The 18,591-nt window shown below is 38.6% G+C and overlaps 1 protein-coding gene across 1 annotated transcript in view; it reads right to left on the bottom strand.

Annotated features, from left to right (window-relative positions):
* gabbr1b (gamma-aminobutyric acid (GABA) B receptor, 1b) overlaps window positions 1-18,591 on the bottom strand; it is a 179,029-nt gene that overhangs the window by 35,567 nt on the left and 124,871 nt on the right. Inside the window, exons 11-15 of the mRNA XM_086014658.1 lie at window positions 18,374-18,439; window positions 16,818-17,009; window positions 9,417-9,662; window positions 9,181-9,244; window positions 3,329-3,406 (exon numbers count right to left, since the gene is read on the bottom strand). Coding sequence (XP_085870784.1) covers window positions 3,329-3,406; window positions 9,181-9,244; window positions 9,417-9,662; window positions 16,818-17,009; window positions 18,374-18,439 — 646 coding nt within the window. The remainder of the gene's footprint in view (window positions 1-3,328; window positions 3,407-9,180; window positions 9,245-9,416; window positions 9,663-16,817; window positions 17,010-18,373; window positions 18,440-18,591) is intronic.

The following is an 18,591-nucleotide window of genomic DNA, read 5'->3' as shown; positions in this document are numbered from 1 at the left end:
CTTCATGATGCATTTTTGGACTGGTATAACTAATACATTGTACATTGGAGCGGCTCATTGTTTAAAAAATACGGTAATCGATTTCTGTATTAAATAAATCGACAACTATTTTACTAATCCCGTAATCGTTTAGACCCATTGTTTGACTTAAAATGTTCCAAATCCTCTGATTTCAGCCTCTCAACAGCAATTCTCTGATTTCTGCCTTCTTTAAAGACATTTGCAAACATTTACGTTCACTTTGGAAAACAATGACCGAACCAGTAACTGAGTCTGTTTAAAAAAGGTTGGTGAGTACGTCCATCCCCTTGTGTGATTTATTGTTGTTTAGTTGTATTTTTTTTTAATCACGAAAAATTACCAAATAAACAAAAATAAATCGATTAATATACAGTAAACAGGGAAAAAAGTGGTTTTGCAATACGCCTTAATGCAAAATAAATCTTTATCGGATTATTCCATTAAGCGATGGAATGATTGATGGAATAATCAATTCTAATAGACATTTTAGACAAGGCTATGCTTCACACTTTGTAGGAACAATATAGATATGATTGTGTGGAATAGCACCCTCATAAATCATCCTTGGTGGTGAAGAAACAGAGAATGTGAGCCAAATTCTCTTCTGGATGACTGGACACACTTCAAAATCTTGTAATTTGTACCTAGAAAGTCTGCATTTCTGGAGGGTTTATGGTAAAATGCCCGTTTACTCAGATGTACCAATTTAAGCGTAAAACTAGGCTACGTTCTAGTTATGCTCAGTCTCTTGTGGCTATTTTTAGTGTTGTCACCACTCTGGCCGAGCAGTGAGATGGCCATCTTTAAAAGCACGTCAGGGTGACACACAGCAAATACTGGCTAACTGGCTCGTCCCCTGTCCAAAAGCATCTGTTGACCTTCCGTCCAGATGGCCCAGGCAGACATGCCGGAGGGTACATGACCACACGCTAAATGACGGCCAACACAAAAATCTCCAGAGGTCAGAGCATACTCCGGCTTCCCTCAGGTTTAACACTGCAGAGGGAAAGGTTGCTTGGCTGACCTTGCTCTATATGGTGACTTGGCTACAAAATGTGTTTTTGGCACACAGCCTGTAATGCAGCAATGGCATAAGTCCAGCCTGCGGGCCATATGCACATCCGACAGTTTAGGTTCTAACGGCCAGCAGCATACTCTAAATATAACATTGAAGTTATTGAAGTCATTTGAAGTATCTTTTCCAATACATTTGCTCATCTGAAATGTAGGTGTTTCGCTCCAAATAATGCGTCTAAGTTGTGTATCTGTAATTTCCATGTAATTAGTACCTGTAAATAAAAGCTGCACTGTTGATCTCATATATCGCATATTCACTTTTTTGATCTCAAAACCAAATGTTGTCTGTCTTCATCAAAAATAGTCATTGTTCCAATACATGTGATGTGGAGTGTACACTTTCTTCCAAATTTCATATTACAGGAAGCTAAATAAACATTTGAGTTTTTGTTATAAGACCATCAAGTGAAAAAGTCACCACAGAGAATACTGTTATTAACAAGTCTGACAAATTTCAATGAATATATATATATATATATATATATATATATATATATATATATATATATATATATATATATATATATATATATATATAGTTAAGTGGGGTTGTTAGGGTGTGCTGAAAATAATAAAGTAACTTGTAATCTAACTTTAGGTTTAAAATCAAGTAATCAGTAAAGTTACTTTTTCAAGGTAACTGTGGCAACACTGGTCATTTCACACTTGATAGATGAACAGGCGCTCAGACAGTCGATATTTGTGTACAAAGATGGCATGTCCTCTTTAAATCTTTATGCAAACGGGATTTTTGTAGTTTTTCCGTCTTTCTTTCTGTCTTCCTTTTAACTGCTGTGCGTAGTGTTTTACAACACTGTATTTTGGGTAGTTTTGTTGTCATTGCAATCGCTTCGTTTCATAAAATACAGATACTATAATTGATCAAAACAATGTTATTATTCACTTTAAATTGCATTAATTGGTGATGAAAATGAAAAACAAAAAATCCATATGCTAAGTAATTTCAAATCGTATATTATGGAGTTGAAGGGCTTTTTATTCTCTAACTATCCCCAAGAAGAATGTCATTCAAGTACGATTTGATTCATTTTGCTGAGTGGCAATTTCTCAAGTTTCTGTATGTACTCGAGCAGTGTGCTTAGGGATCAATGACAGTATGGAATTCTCTTGTTATTATGTTTGTGGCGTTGTCTAGTAGGTCATCATTATTAGGGCCATAAATGTTAGTGAAGCTAAAAATTGTCTGATCAATATGGCTTTAATTATCATACATCTTCCATCTGGGTCGATAGAAGAAGTGCTGTGGGTAAATGGGAGATTTATCATTGCCTTATGAAAGAGGACAAACGTATCAGGTCATGTTTTTTTAAAGATAAGATCATTTCAGAAGAACCAATTCATCACGTTTTTTTTTTTTTCAACAGATGTCCATCTTTGAATAACTTATCAACCATTAGATTAGACAATAATTTCTTGTAGATGGAAATCCCCAAATTGTCACTGAAGTTAAGAGTATTTAAAGTGCTTTGTGTGTTTTATGTCTTTTTTTTTTTTTTTCTTCACACTTATCGGACCACGAATAACAAATATTACTTCTTCTATTTCTGCTTTCCAATCACAGATATGGAAGAAGGCCCCCTGTGACAGCTCCATATACTGAATATGGTGTCATCTATAGTTTTCCTGTCTATTTAACATACTTTCTCCCCATTTGTTGGAGCAACATATTTTGTGTGTTCAGAGAAGCTGAAATGACACAAGCACACACATTGCCTCCATACTGATTAGCAAACACATTTTCATTCCTCAAAGTCAAGGTCATGTTGCCCAATACCATTACTTCGCAGATTGCGATTCCCCAGTTATGTTTGGACTGTCAACCAGCATCTTCTATTCATTGCATCACTTCCACTGTCTGGAACTGCACATCCCACTGCATGCTTAATTTGTAAATGGAATGGAATATGTGTTGTGTAGCATGTTGTTTAACTGTGGCTTTCACTTGGATAGCTACCGTGATACGTTAGGGATCATTAACGCTATGTGATAAAGCCTGGCGGATTTGACTGATGAACATTCGCAATGCAATTTGAATGTCGAGCGCTGGAGGCTGAGGAAGGGCAATAAAGGAGGAAGGTTTGAGGACTCAGAGGAAGGGCTGGTAGGGGTGCAGGGTCAGATAAAACAGGAGATGAGAAGGGAGAAGGAGGGCGAGAGACTGATAAAGAGGGGAAAAAAAGGGGGGCAAAGGAAGATGAATGTCTCTCACCAATCCATTTGTCATTCCCATACCAGGACAGATTGCCTTTGGTGCTGTCGTAGTATCCAATCTTCTTATAGCTTCCTCCTGTGAAAGAAAGAGAGTGTTTCACTGAGCTCTACTAAAACTGTCGAAATTGCATTTTAATATCATACGGCCTTGTCCAACTCAATACCTCATTGCTCAGGCTGACTTGTAACTACGCTTACCGTTTACGTTGCCAAAGAGCTTGACAGTTATATCGACAACAATCTGTTATTTACGATGCACTTTAGGTCGACTAGTCGACAAATGTGTCACTGTGCAATGACGATTATAGCTTAAAGCGGAAGTCAACCAAAACATTTTTTTTTTTCAAGAATATGTTCCCAGCAGGCCCACTAGAAGACAAAATGGCTGCCCCCGGTGATGGCTAAAAACCAGTGGATTAACACTTATTCCACCGATGCAAAATTAATCAGAATGCCGTGTTTCAACCAGTTGGCTTGCATAGAACATATTCTTGAAAAAAATATATTTGTGTTGACTATCACTTTAAGGTTGACTTATCCCCACACTTGTTTTGGACATGGATGCCTTGCTGTAATCAATAGGTGGTGGGATCGCGTAGCAAAATCGCAGCAAGACCTCAAGTTTGTTTACATATTTTGTTAAGAATAAGACGGGTAGCACAGTCACCAAATATGCAAGTCTATCCTCAACTATAACAAAAGCACAAGTGCTATCCATCTGAAAAAGGCTAATGCTACATGCTGTCACTCAATGCCGTCCTGTAAAAAGACAGACAACATACTGTAGCGTCCGCTTACACAATGAAATGGAGACCGGCCATGGTCAATAACCTCTTTATTGTAAAAATGAATGATTTGTGTAGTAGCTTTTCTGTCTACCATCCGATTGCAGTCGGAGGGGAATGGAGAGAGCGGTTATTGGAGATATTTAACATGTACCTAAAGAAATGACATTTTTATGAAAGAAGCACATTTTTTTTCATGCAGTAACAAAAGCAAGCTCAATGTGTTCTTAGCTAATTAATTGTAATTCCTTTAGATAATGTCCAACTACTGGGTGGCGATGCGCATTTGAGTTTGCATCTGACTGGTCAAATTCAGATGAAAGCATATGATTCCATTCCATATCCATGTCTTTGTGATATGCAAATTGCCTAGGCCATTATCACGATATCGATATTTTTTCGATATACTGTGCAGCCCTAATATATATATATATATATATATATATATATATATATATATATATATATATATATATATATATATATATATATATAGTCACACACAGACATTACAGTGGAACCTGCAATTGGAATGTGTGCAATTTTGATTTTTTTTTTTTTCACGATGCAAAGATGAAAAACATAATGAATACAACGGAGCGAATGGTCAACCGAAACCATAAAAAATCTCTATGGGAAAATTTCGTTTGAAATTTGACTATCTTTTGGGTTCCACTGAATTTAATTAAGCCTGAAGAGAGTTTCCTATGTCATTGCTTAGTGGTCATATTAGGTATTTCCGAATAGACACTTGGGTAGAGCTCTGAATGACAGGATAGCGTGTAGAAATGTGGCAAAGGTTTGCTGTAATAAAAAGTTTAATTCCAGCGTCGCGTCGGGGCACAGCCTCAAAGCATCAGACAATCTCCCACTTAACTACACTTCCAAGTGCAAAACTAATGAGGCAACATTTTGCCACAACATGCTGAACTACAGGGAATCAGAGAGACTGCAACACAACTCTCTTCAGTTCTTTGTATTATTGAACCCTACAATCAGTAATCAGCAGGCAGAAAACATTTCCTGGTCAGTGCACATTCAGTATAAAGCTCTAATCTCAAGTCTACTGAGGCGCACATGACATTATTTAGTAGATATTCTTGATTAATCCAACCGTTCATGAACATAACATTTTACATTTGTTTTTAAATCACTCTTCTTATTTGAAGGATATTGCTGGAGCTGCTTCATATTCATCAGCACCACTTGGATCTGCCTTACTTTGACACTGCTTATGGTATCATGGTCGTCCATCCGTCCATTTTCTCTCCGCTTATCCAGTTCAGGATCTCGGAAAGCTGGAGCCTGTCCCAGCTGACCAACAATTTGGACCGGTCTCCAGTCAATCACAGGAAATATTGTGACAGAATGTCAATGAGTGGGAACTGAACCTACGCTGCTTGCATGGGCAATAAATGTGTACACCACTACACCACATTTTACATTTGTATTTTTTTTTTACTTATGGATCGACTAGGTTGTTGTTGGACTAGAAAAGCATTTTCCACCATTTTTCCGGGTTGGCCACAAATATTGATTCAAGTGACCCAAGCGGCCTAGGCAACTTTGGTGAGACTCAGAGTATCCTGAGTTCATAAAACGAAACTTGTGGTAAATATTGTGTAGCACACAAAACTCAACATTGATCAATACTATTTAGTTTTTATTTTGAATATGATATGGAAGGCTTTCTGTTTATTGGCAGATGTGTGTTGTGCCGTGGTTATTCCCTGTTTTATTTTGGCTTTCAACAAGTGATACTGTAAGTTTCTGTGACATTTGTTTTTTTGTTCTGAGATCTGTAAACTGCCGGTCACTTTTGCTTTCGATATAAAAGGCAAGGCATAATATTATGTTAATATTAAAAAAAAAGAAAAAAAGAGAAGCATCATGCAATTAACTCATTGACTGCCAGACATTTTCAGACCCTCTTTTATTGGAACGTTTGAAAAAAATAAATTAAAGATAAATTCCTGGGATTGAATGGCTGGACTGTGAAAAGAAAAGACAAGTAAATTCGTCAATGGCAGTGAATGAGTTAAAATAATGGATTTTTTTAATGTGTTTTTGGAACTGCGAGAACGTGTGTTATAATTACTTAAAGAACTGAGTTAAAAGGTGACATCTCTGGTTTAAAAAAAGGAAAGGAACTTCCATGTCATTATAGGAGTACAACAAGGGTTGGAGTATTTGGATAAATGTGACGTATGTAAATTAAGGTTGGCTTTACGTCTCTATACAGTTCAAGTTAACATACATGCATAAAAGAGAAGCCTTAACTCGTTATTTTGTTTTGAATATGACAAACGGAATGGATTCACATTTGTGTAGGAAATCTGACATGAAATGTAAATGAAAATGGCATCTCCAAAACCATACAGCCGCCTGGCCTCGACTCATTTTGGTGCAATGGATGCCAACAACACTGAATTAGCAGCGACAGAATCTGGCGACACAAGTCAAGTTTTTAATCGGTCTCCAAAACACAGAGAGCCGCTGATAGTCCAAACACACAAGCTGACTGAAATAGAGAACAGGGATGGAAAGACAGAGCCACACTGTAATGTACTCGACATTATCACTGTTAGCACTGAGCCAGCTCCAGGCTACTACTATACACTAGTGGTGCAACGGATCATCTTTGATCCGTATGGATCACGCATAACGGTTCGGGCCGCACATGGTCCGCGGATTGGTTGGCATAACCTGATAGGCTCCTATTGTAGGTGGGAGGGCAAATTCAGGAGCAGAGAGAAGACCTGAAAATGGAGGAGAATGTGAGAGTTGTTGGTTCGATGAATGGAGAATTAAAAATAAATAAATAAATAAATAAAAAATCGCCCTGACGACGGCACTATTGCTAAAGGCAGAGTGATATGCCTTATTTGTAAGAAGGACTTTGCTTACCAAAGAAACAGTCCAAACCTACCACGTAAATGCAGAGCAACCAGCCGCAACTAAAACTACCGATAATGATAGCGAAGACGCTAATGTAGTGAGTCATTGCAAATCTCTTCGCCAAACTAAACTCGAGAACGGCCCGCGTATGAGCAAGTCTGCGACCAACATAGTTGAAGACAAGGGATTAATTGAGGTGTTACAGACAGCGTCCAATGAGCCATCATACAAACCACCGTGCAGGACTACAGCGATGACTAAAATCAGCAAGACGTATAGACGTATACATGTATGATGTGTGACGTTTTGGTGGGGGATTCGGACAAATTTTCTATAACCGCAGATTACTGGACCTCAACTCGCAGTTACGGTTATTTGGGGGTGACTGGACACTTTATTGATGGTATGTGGAACTTCAATTTATTTTGCACTGATCGTTGTGAAAACAGAAACCAGGGACTTGGCTGATAAATGCGCCAAACAGTTCCTCAAAGTGACAAATGACTGGGTAATTGAAAAAAAGATAAACCATAAATACAGATACAGTACATACAGACAATGGGGGACTTATCTCAGCAATTTTCAAGTGAGATTAAAAACATAGATTAATTAGATCAATTAATTACAGATCATAATTAATTTCATCTCTTGACAGCCCTAGCTTTTATATAATCATCTGGTAATCCATCTCTCCGTTCGACTTTGACTCGCAGTCCTTAGTCTGGTCAGTCATAGTAAAATAGCGTTAAAGGGATGGGTGGATGGGGATGGCCATGTTTTCACTAACACGTTCATCTTATATATTTTTGGATCGGGAAAATGAAAAGGGTTGTCATTTACGGCTGACCTGTTCTCTGAATCTGAGCCGTGATTGGTCGTTGTGAGCAGTAGTGATGTCATTTTCAGTCGACAGAAGACAAAATGGCCGCCCCCGGAGATGGTTAAAAACGAATGCATTTTGCCGATTAATTATATTCCACAAACGCAAAATTAATCAGAATGCCGTGTTTCAACGAATGGGCCTGCTGGGAACATATTCTTGAAAAAAAAAATGTTTGGGTTGACTTCCACTCTAAATAACTACAGCGTCTTTTGGGGGAGGGGCATTTTAGTACTGATGTCACTTTTACATGCAGTCCTATTTTATATGTGCCAGTGTTAAAATCATCCAAGTGCCCCTTTAAAGACAAAAAAAAAAGCCATCAGAAGTTCGGACGGAATTTAACAGTTCACTACAAGTCCTTGCCAAAGAGCCAGATGATTAACCAGCATGTCAAAATAGAGATCCTGTGAGATTTCCTTTGTTCATAGTACCATGACAATGCACCAGCTCACAATGCCCAGAGCATCTGACAATTCCCGGCTGAGAAGAGCATCATTGTTCTGGCGTAAATACCCTACTCACTAGCTCACTGTCTGTATGTGACTTTTTTCCCCTCTTTCCCAAGCTCAAGGGCATCATCAAGATGAACACGGAGCTGCGGAGAATCCCTCAAGGAGTACTTGTAGGCATTAGACTCCAGGGGGATTACTTTGAAGGGGAACATTTGTACAGTAGTTTGTAGTTAAAAAAAAGATCTTTTGTGACACCAGTCCTGCATTATTATCATTTTTTGCAACCAATAAGGTTTGATGATTTTTTTTTTTTTAAATTGCTCTTGACATCTTGACATTGTAAAAGTATGCAGTCACTTTGATGAAAAATTACACTTAGCTTATTTACATCAATACAAATAGCTAAGTGTCAGAAATTCCCAGCATAAATTCTTTTGGTCAGAAAAACACAATTATAGCACTGCAGTAATTTTTTTTACACTTATGTTAACAGTTCAACTGTTGTCTGTACTTTTCTGAATGCAGTAGAAGTAACTTGTCATTTAAATAGTGGCAGAAATGTTCTTCTTCAGTTAACAGTCACAACAAAATGTAAAGATTCAATAGATGGTCCTAAATTATTTTGTTTGTGTGCGTGTAGTCACATTATATTTACATATTTCTATTTTAAAATACACTTCCTATTTTATTACATTATCAGCTAAAACCCCATATAAATGCATCCACATGACATCCATTGTATATTTACAATTTGATAAGGGCAAACGTTGTTTTAAATGCCCTCATTATTATAATGAATTCCATTTGAAAGCAATAACAAGCTGTGCCGTACCTTGAAGCTGTTCAATTAGAGTCCAGGCCATCCGAGAACCTTGGGCATCAAATATTACATGACCCTGGAAGAAACAGGCAGAATTTTAATGTTTTAACACCCCTCTCTATGCATTGCACTTTACACCTTCCTCTGTATTCATCCATCTAATAATATCTCATTCCTGATCCCTCTCTTACTCCCTGCACCTCATGTGCAAATTTTCTCTTGGGTGGGAGGGGGGCGGTTGTACTCACTGAAACTCCTTCGAAGGAACTGGTGTTGAGGGCACGGTAGATTTCAGCGGTTACATCTCGGTTGTTGTAATTGAAATCTTCCAGACGGCGACCCTTGGCCTTCAGAGGTCCCACAGTCTTGTTGAGAGCCAGAGCGAGAGCCCACACAGCGTCGTAAGCGAGGGGAGCTTCTTGAAAACCGCCGGTCTCTTCTGAGTTTTTCCCCCCGAGCTTTAACATCAGTTGGTCTAGAAATTCCTGGGAGGTCTAGAAAGAAAGGTAAACACAGGTGCTTTAGTGAGGTTGTATTACATATTTTCAGCATTCACTTCGACAGGTTTGGACGGGTCAAAACAAATTCTACGGAAATCATATACACTTTATATACAATGGATAGAAAAAGTCTACACACTTGTGTTTGAATGCCAGTTTTTTTGTAAAGTTTTTTTTTTTTTTTTTACAATAATATGTTCTATGCAGGCCCACTAGCGTAATCACAGCAATCTGATTAATATTGCGTTTGTGGAATATGAGTTAAGCAGCAAAATCCACCCATTTTTGTCCATCCCGGGGGGCGGCCATTTTGCCACTTGCTGCCGACTAAATTTGACATCACAGTTGCTCAGGGCTCAGGTAATGACCAATCACGGCTCATCTGTTTTCGGACTTTACTCATGAGATTCATAAACTGAGCAAAATTTTTTACTTGACTTCTATTTTAAGTTTTGAGTCATTATGGACTGATTTCACCCCCTGTGTATTATTTATAGTATTTTGTCCCAAAACTGTTTAATCACTAATCACTGACTAATCATCAGTGGGTGTTTGAATGGGTGCCTACTGTGGAAACAGGAAGCATTTATTTTGGCCCACAGACGAGATGATAATACAATTTTCAACCATTAAGTTATCCATCTGATATTGTGTAATTGTGAATCCTGTGTTTGGAATTTGTTTGGGATCACAATAAACAGCATTGGATTTTTTTTCCATTTATGACTCATCGGGATTAATGATAGAATGTGAGTTTTACCCCGATCCTGTACCTCCACTTCATTGAGATTTCGACAATAATTCCCAATTTTCCCTCATGCTCTGTTAAAAGTATGTCGCCAAACAAGAAATGAAAACACATCACATTCAAAATTTTCTGTTTGTCAGTAGTTTGATGAGAGAAGATGACTGCCAATAAACACATTAGAATCTATGACTACAACATACTTTGCATAGTTTTTCCGCTAACGTTTACATTACAGACAGGAGACCATCTCCACATTGTCTTCCATTTTGAGTCGCAAGAGAAAAGCCCATACTTCAATTTTGTATGGTGTGAATTATATCACAATGACTCAACCAAAACAATGTCAGCTAAAGCTTGCAACTTTTTACATTCATTATTAATTCGCACAGATCCCTTAACAAATGCTACACTGATTCTTCACCCAAAAGAAAAACAGTCAGTGGTCCAAAAGTCATTAATAATGACTCATGTTATGTCTTGAATGCAGCTAAGAGCAGTGCCTTCTCAAGCCCTTTGAAATCGACACTATTAAATCATTCATACGATCATTCTCTGTGTTCCAGTTTCATGTTTTAAAGAATGAAACAGATTCCTACAACCTTTACATAGGATAGCGTGAGAAATAATAACATACAGCACATTAATAGAGTCTTTTCAAGACTCTTCCCCACCTGCACCTCTCGTAAAGTCACTGAATAATTAAATAATTGAAGTAACTTTAGAATAAATAATACTTATAATAAATAATGCATAGAGTCAATGCTCACTGTAGGCTTGAAACACAGGTGCACAACGTAAATGTTTATTGTCATCAATGCGATTGTTCCACCAAGTCGGTAGAGCGTAGTATCATGAAGTGATGCTGAACAGAAATGTGCTGGAACACCGATAAGTTCAGCACAGTGAGCGAGCAGTGGCACAGGGGAACGAGGGGTAACAGAGCTGTTACAACAGACGTGTGCATGTGCTCCTAAAATCAAGTGTAAAGTTTTATCATGAACTATTTAGTGATTTGCTTTAAAAGCTGCTGAGTTGATCTAGTTTCCTATTTGCAATAAACCTAAATCATGGGGTCAAATGTTGATCTTCTATTCATTATCGCCAATTAGAGGATAAAGTGTAGGCCTGGCTTGTAGAGTAATGAAAGGCTTCATAGTGATGCTGTGTAATTATATATTATTAAGTGCCACTTATTACGTTGAATGTGTTTAAAAAAAAAAACAGAAGTTGCTCCATTTTTCTGGCTCAACAGACTGTATTTAAAAAAACTACAACTACATATTCTGAAAATGGCCTGAACAAAAATTATGGTGCACTTAATATTTTGCTGCGCAATCACTGCAAACAAACTGGAGACAGAAATTATTTCCACTGATTGCCTCAAAAGGTTTTGCAACAAAAAAGAGCAAAACAAAAATACAACAATGACAGTTTTCCATTATTAGTTAAATATTCAATACTTTCTTTCACTTTGAATATATTCCTCAGTTTCGATTTATTTCAGTTCTTTAATGAACGGGGGTTATTGTGTAAAATTAGTCGAATTTACTAAAACTTTACGCAGGTGAAATCCAGCACAAACTTGATAGCATACATATGAGGATCTGGAAGTTGATCTGCTAACCATGCGCAAATCAAACACACTGAAGTGCTGCATAGTTCATTTAAACATTAAAAAAGGCATATCGTCGCTGATCTGTGAAAAACACTTTTCATTTTTTTACATTTTTACGTTAATGGGGTGTCCGCGTTATAGACATCCCATTAATGTGAAAATTTAAAAAAAAAGACAAAATCGGACATTTGTGTTTTTCACAGGACAACGACGATATGCAAGTATACGCAAACAGATGAATTTTGCACATGAAATGTGATTTATGAAACCTGAGACAAATTGTGCTGGATGATTTGAATAGTGCGTCTGAAAGGCAGTTGCAAACCTGCAAAAAAGTGTCAGCATAGACAGGGAAAATGAGAGGCAGCAGAGAGCAATTGCTGCCCGTTTATACATTTTTGAAATGCCCTAAAAATGACTGCGAAATATGGTCTATACAGCAATGCAGTTTTAGAGCTTTTGAATAATCTAACCCAGTACAAGAAGGAGTCATGACATATATCACCTACGGCAAAACTCTTATCAGAAGATGTCACCGAATTTGTGAAAAAATGGCCGCCCCCTGAGATAGCTAAAAGTGGGTGCATTTTGCTGCTTAACTTGTATTCCACAAATGCAATATTAATCAAAATGCTTTATTTCAACTAGTGGGCCCGCATAGGACATATTCTGGAAAAAAATATGCTTGGGTTGACTTCCTATTTAAAGTTCCTTATTGACTGTGCAGTTATCAGTATTGTTTTTTCATAATTTCCTGCTGCTTTGCACCATATAGTGATCATTCACTCAACAAAGGCTCAGTTTCATTCATCATTCATATGAATGAGAGACTTACTGCGTCCCACTTACTGCATGCCCGTTGCAATTTACTTATTCAGCCATTTAAATTAGCATTGTATTATGTAGAAGATGCCCGTGGGGCAGATATTTCATGAGAAATCCATCTGCCCAAATTGCAAAATGGCAGTGTCAAGATAAAAGACAACAAAAAGTGGTATTACTTTTGGTCTGGTCTCACAAACAGTCGTCTCATTTCCTGCTGTGATTATGTCATTACACTACATCAGGCTGCCTGTCAGCACAGAACACAATGTGGTATGTAGCTGGAGATGAAATGACCCATGCGGCATCTTTGCACACTCATAGGAAGATGTCGATTTCTTGTATATTGACTTTTGTTGTCGTCTCAGTTCAGTAGTACAACGCAAGTGTATTATATTGTGTCACACATGACATATCTTGCAATCAATCGTTCAGCCGGGGGGAAAAAAATCGTTGCTCTCATTCAACTTCAATGGATTTCCTAGGACTTTTACAAATTGCAATCAAGTCGGTTGTGAAATTCCCACTCGCTGCACTGTGTGAGCTCTTCTGAAACCCATTACTGAAAAAAAAAAAAAAAGGACAGTTATAGCTTTCATTTCATACAGTCTCGTCTCAGGCAGAACAGAAACTTGACATGCCAGATGGTTGGTTTCATAAGGGCTTGTTTCACAATTCAATCTGAAAAAGTGCTGGTGTGAATTGCTTAGAAAATAGCAGACAGCATTTAAGCATGCCCAGTCTATTTGAATTCTCAAGGAATGTATAAAAGCGCAATTACTAAAAAAATATATATACGATAAAGCTACATAGCAAGAACTTAAGATATTGAATTAATTTTGTTATGTTTTGTAAAATTATTTTGTACTGTAAGTGTGCCTTGACTATAGCGGTCATTCAATTGGGGTTGATAAAGGGCAGATATTATAGAAGTTTACTTCTTTCTGACCCTTTCATTTCTTTTCTTTATAAATGAAAAACTGTTGAATGTCTGATAAATGTAGATCTCATGCATTAACCCATCCCAAAAAATATCAGTCAAGTAAAGTGGATTCACCAACAATATTCAAGCATGTAATGGCGATAAAAGGGGTAGGAACTTCTTCCAACTCCTTTTTGAACATGTGTATAACATTCTCTTGTGCTGCTTTCATGGATACTACTAGCTTGTCCTCAAAAGTCGACTTACTTTACGGAGCCCGCCAGGGGACATCACGTGTACTCCAAAAATAACACTGCGTTATTTTACAAAAATACGGAAATAAGAACAGAAATCTTATTGCGTTATAATGCAAAAGATTTGCAATAAAACGTAATAGCATTGTGTTATAACGCAATACCATTGCAAAATTTGGCAATAACGATTGCATTGTATCGCAAAGTATTGGGTTATAACTCAATCTTAACTATTCTCATGATGATATATACATATATATATATATATATATATACATATATACATATAGAGTTGTTTCTCTGTGGTTTGGACCAGTTATGCAGCTGGAGCGCTGCAATGTGTAGCAATATAAATGTAATGTTTGTTCACAGAGGGACTGTTACTGAGTCTGTTATTTTGAACTCATTCTAGTTTTGCATTTTGGTAGGTAATTGTGTGTACTTACTGAAATGAAATAGCTTTCAAAAACTCCTCCCTTGGTCACCGTGGTATTTGTGTAATTTTACACATTAATGCACACTGTTGATTTCATTTGGCAATGTTTTTTTGAGCATTGCTTTAACTACACCGAAGGGTTGTTACGCCAGCTGTGCTATAAAAGCAAGGGTATACTGAACATTGTTTATTCAAATAATTGCCATAATCATTTAGTTGTGGATTAATACATTTTAAATTACCCTTGATGAAAGAAAAAATTATCATCTGAACAACTTAAATTTAGTTTGCTGGTTAAACAAAATCTCATTACATTAATTCACTCATCCATCTATTATCTGCCGCTTATCCGAGGTCGGGTCGCGGGGGCAGCAGCCCAGACTTCCCTCTCCCTAGCACCATAGTAGACCAGCGCCTCCTGCGGGTTCTTGAGGCGTTCCCAAGCCAGCTGGGAGACATACAGTAGTCCCTCCAGCGTGTCCTGGGTTGTCTCCTAGTGGGACATGCCCGGAACACCTCACCAGGGAGGCATCCTGACAAGGTGCCCAAGCCACCTCATCTGGCTCCTCTCAATGCGGAGGAGCAGTGGCTCGACTCTGGAGCCCGTCCTGGATGACCGAGCTTCTCACCTTATCACTAAGGTAGAGCCCGGACACCCTGCGGAGGAAACTCATTTCGGCAGCTTGTACCCGGGATCTTAATCTTTCGGTCAAGATGCACAACTCGTGACCATAGGTGGTGGTAGGACCATAGATCGACCATAGATCGGTGGTAGGATCATAAATCAATAGCTTTGCCGTCCGGCTCAGCACACTCTTCACCACGACGGACCGATACAGAGTATGCATGATTGCAGACGCTGGACCGATCCAACTGTCGATCTCCCGCGCCATCCTCCCTTCACCCATGAACAAGACCCCAAGATACTTGAACTCCTCCACTAGGGGCAGGATCTCATCTCCAAGCTGAAGAGGGCACTCCATCCTTTTCCGACTGACGACCATGGTCTCAGATTTGGAGGTGCGGATTCTCATCCCAACCCATTTACACTCGGCTGCGAACCGCTCCAGTGAGAGTTGGAGATCGCAGCTTGAAGAAGCCTACAGTACCACATCATCTGCAAAGAGCAGAGATGCAATACTGAGAGCACCAAACTCGACACCCTCAATGCCTCGACTGCCCCGAGAAATTTTGTCCATAAAAGTTATGGAAACGAATCCGACGTACTGGAAGCAATGCGGACCATGGTCTGACATCGGTCTACAGAGATCCAACTTCCCGTACGAGTGCGTCTGATATACTCGCGGAGCAACCTGAACAAGATCCCCCGGGGTACATGGTCGAACGCCTTCTCCAAGTCCACAAAGCACATGTAGACTGGTTGAGTGAACTCCCATGCACCCTCGAGAACCCTGCAGGGAGTGTAGCGCTGGTCTACTGCTCCACGGCCAGGACGAAAACCACACTGCTCCTCCTGAATCTGAGATTCAACTTCCTAACGGACCATCCTCTCCAGCACCCCTGAATAGACCTTGCCAGGGAGGCTGAGGACTGTGATCCCCCAATAGTTGGAACACACTGTAGTTGGAACTCTCTGGTGTGCATTCCAAGGATACACATTTTTGGGGAATGGGATTGCCATTCTGACAATCTGTGACAGAAAATTTAATACAGTCCCCCAAAAGTGAATACCCGAGAATTCCCAAAGACAATCTATCAAAGTCTCCTTCTGATGTCACGTAACATAAGTATCAGGAATATTTGGGAAAAATACGATTGAGTTTAACAGGTGTAATGTAAACCCGCATTAACCACTTATACTGAAGCAGTTTTAATCTTGTATTAATTGTAGGCTTTGAGGCTTTTAAACAAGCCGTTTCCCAGTCATCATTAGTTATATCTTCTTGTAAATCTGTTCTCCAAGAAAGTAATGTATTTGAAGAAGATATAGTTGAGTGCTCAACCAAAATGTGATAAAATGCGGATATATGTTGTCTGTCGTACAAACGATTCAGCAGAATATTCTCAATTGTCATTAGCGGGGGTACAGCGTGCTCCCCCCCCCCAAATAAACTGTCTAAATATATTGCAGAGTTTCTTTAAAAAATGAGCCGTGATTGGTCGTTAACGGAGCCCTGAGCAACTGTGATGTCATTTTCAGTCGACAGCAAGTGCCAAAATGGTCGACACCTGAGAACAGCTGGATTTTGCCACTTAACTCATATTCCACAAACACAATATTAATCAGAACACCATATTTAGATGAGTGAAGGCGAATAGAACTTATTATTGTTAAGAAAATGCTTAGGTTGACTTCCCCCTTTAAGCCTGTATCATATATTCACGTCTTACCAAGTTGGAGGCTCCTCGTACGGTCTCTGGGTTGAGCATGACGATCTCAGTGGTCACATGACCTTCTACGGCTTCTGTCATTTGCTCCACCGTGCAGTTGATGGACGGATCATTGATTTTAAACCAGTTGTCAGCGTACCAGCCAATGAGGAACCACACATATTTCTTCCCGTACAGCTTCTCCTTGTATACCTGCGGAGGGAGAATAATTTGACACATGAGCAACTATTGTCAGGGATAACTTGATTGATATGAATATTTCGCTTTTTTGGGGGGGGGGGGGGGGGGGGGGGCGCTGGGTTAGTTCCTTGTAGTTTAGTAAACAATGCAATGTTGATTTTGTGTGAATTTATGCCGTTGTGTAGGAGAGGCACACGGGTTAGATTTGATGGAACTTTAACTCCCACAACCAACCTCCAGACTGTCTCACAGAATAGAAAGTGAACATTTACATTCAAAGAAGATAATTTAATGTTAGTGCTCCTCATACTGGGTCACATAGACCTCGGAGGAGTTTTGAGATAATGAGAGTTTACACGTGAGAGCAGAATTTATATGCAGTGTAGTTCTTTTTTTTATTGCTCCAAATGTCAAGCACAGATAAGTTAATTTAATATATCATTTTAGAACACCATTACATTTTATGAGGGTTTTACACATACAAATATTGCACAATATTCTTATGTTGGGTTACTTCTAGTGGCTAGAATGTCCTTTAAAATCTAAATGAAAATCAAGTTTAAAGGACAACCACATTTTAATTCTTAATTTAGAGAGGGATGGGCATTAGTTGACTGTTGATAAGTCTGACCACTGAGTGGGATTTATTGTTGATTAATTACATTTTGAAGCGTTTGAGGCAAAATGGAGTGCATTACTGATTGCAACAAACAGAGAAGCTGTTGATTCAGTTGATGCAGCGTAAAATTGGCGCAGTAAAAAAATGCCGGGATATTTTCCTGCAGATACTAAGCAGATTGGTTTACTTTGACAAGATCCTGAATTGATTATTTTGACCCAGCAGATTGGGTATAAGATTGGATTCACGTGGGCTGAAGAGCTGAAGCTGCTCAACGTTTTTGAGTTTTGGGACATGAAGTTGAAGTAGATTTAATGTAACACGGTGCCAAACATATCATACAAGTGACCCTACCAGGTGAAATTTGCTTCTTCTTCGTAGAAAAGGCTGGCAATAAAATTTGAATTGTTTCTACCGCTCTATTGAAAACCAATTTCTTCGTAGCATTAACGCATCAGTATAGGCAGTTGGATCAAAATCTTGACTCAACATGCTTGGTCAAATTTTCGACCTAATGTGCTAGGTATAAATAACCCGGCATTGTCTCGGACCTATTGTTAGGTAAAAAAATTAAATTAAATTTAAAAAAACACAAGAAAGAAATAGCATGGTAATCTATTGAGCCATCAGAAACACAAAATTAACTTTTTAAGACATTCTTCTTTTTTTTCTAATGGCTGACAACTGAGATTTACAATAAATATGAGGGTATTCATTTCAACAAAAGCAACAAAAAACCCACAAAAGAATAAATTACCTCGCAAAAGACTTTCCTGGCTTCAGTCTCATAGAAGAGGCCAACAATGATTCGGGCATCCTGACGCTTGAAAGAGTGAGAAAGAAAAGACAGTCATCCACACAGCTGGACATGAAAAGAACATAACAGGACTCACGGTGTGGATGTGGAGCCACCAACACAGCAGTAGACCTTCACTCCACTGATGATAATAGTGCCGTTGCCATGGTTTCCATTCT

This window comes from Filicampus tigris, chromosome 18 (assembly GCF_054856515.1).
Source record: "Filicampus tigris isolate MCC_2025a chromosome 18, RoL_Ftig_1.0, whole genome shotgun sequence".
In the NCBI taxonomy this organism is placed as follows: domain Eukaryota; kingdom Metazoa; phylum Chordata; class Actinopteri; order Syngnathiformes; family Syngnathidae; genus Filicampus; species Filicampus tigris.
The sequence above is the reverse complement of the archived record's forward strand: the minus strand, read 5'-3'. Positions and strand labels throughout refer to the sequence as shown.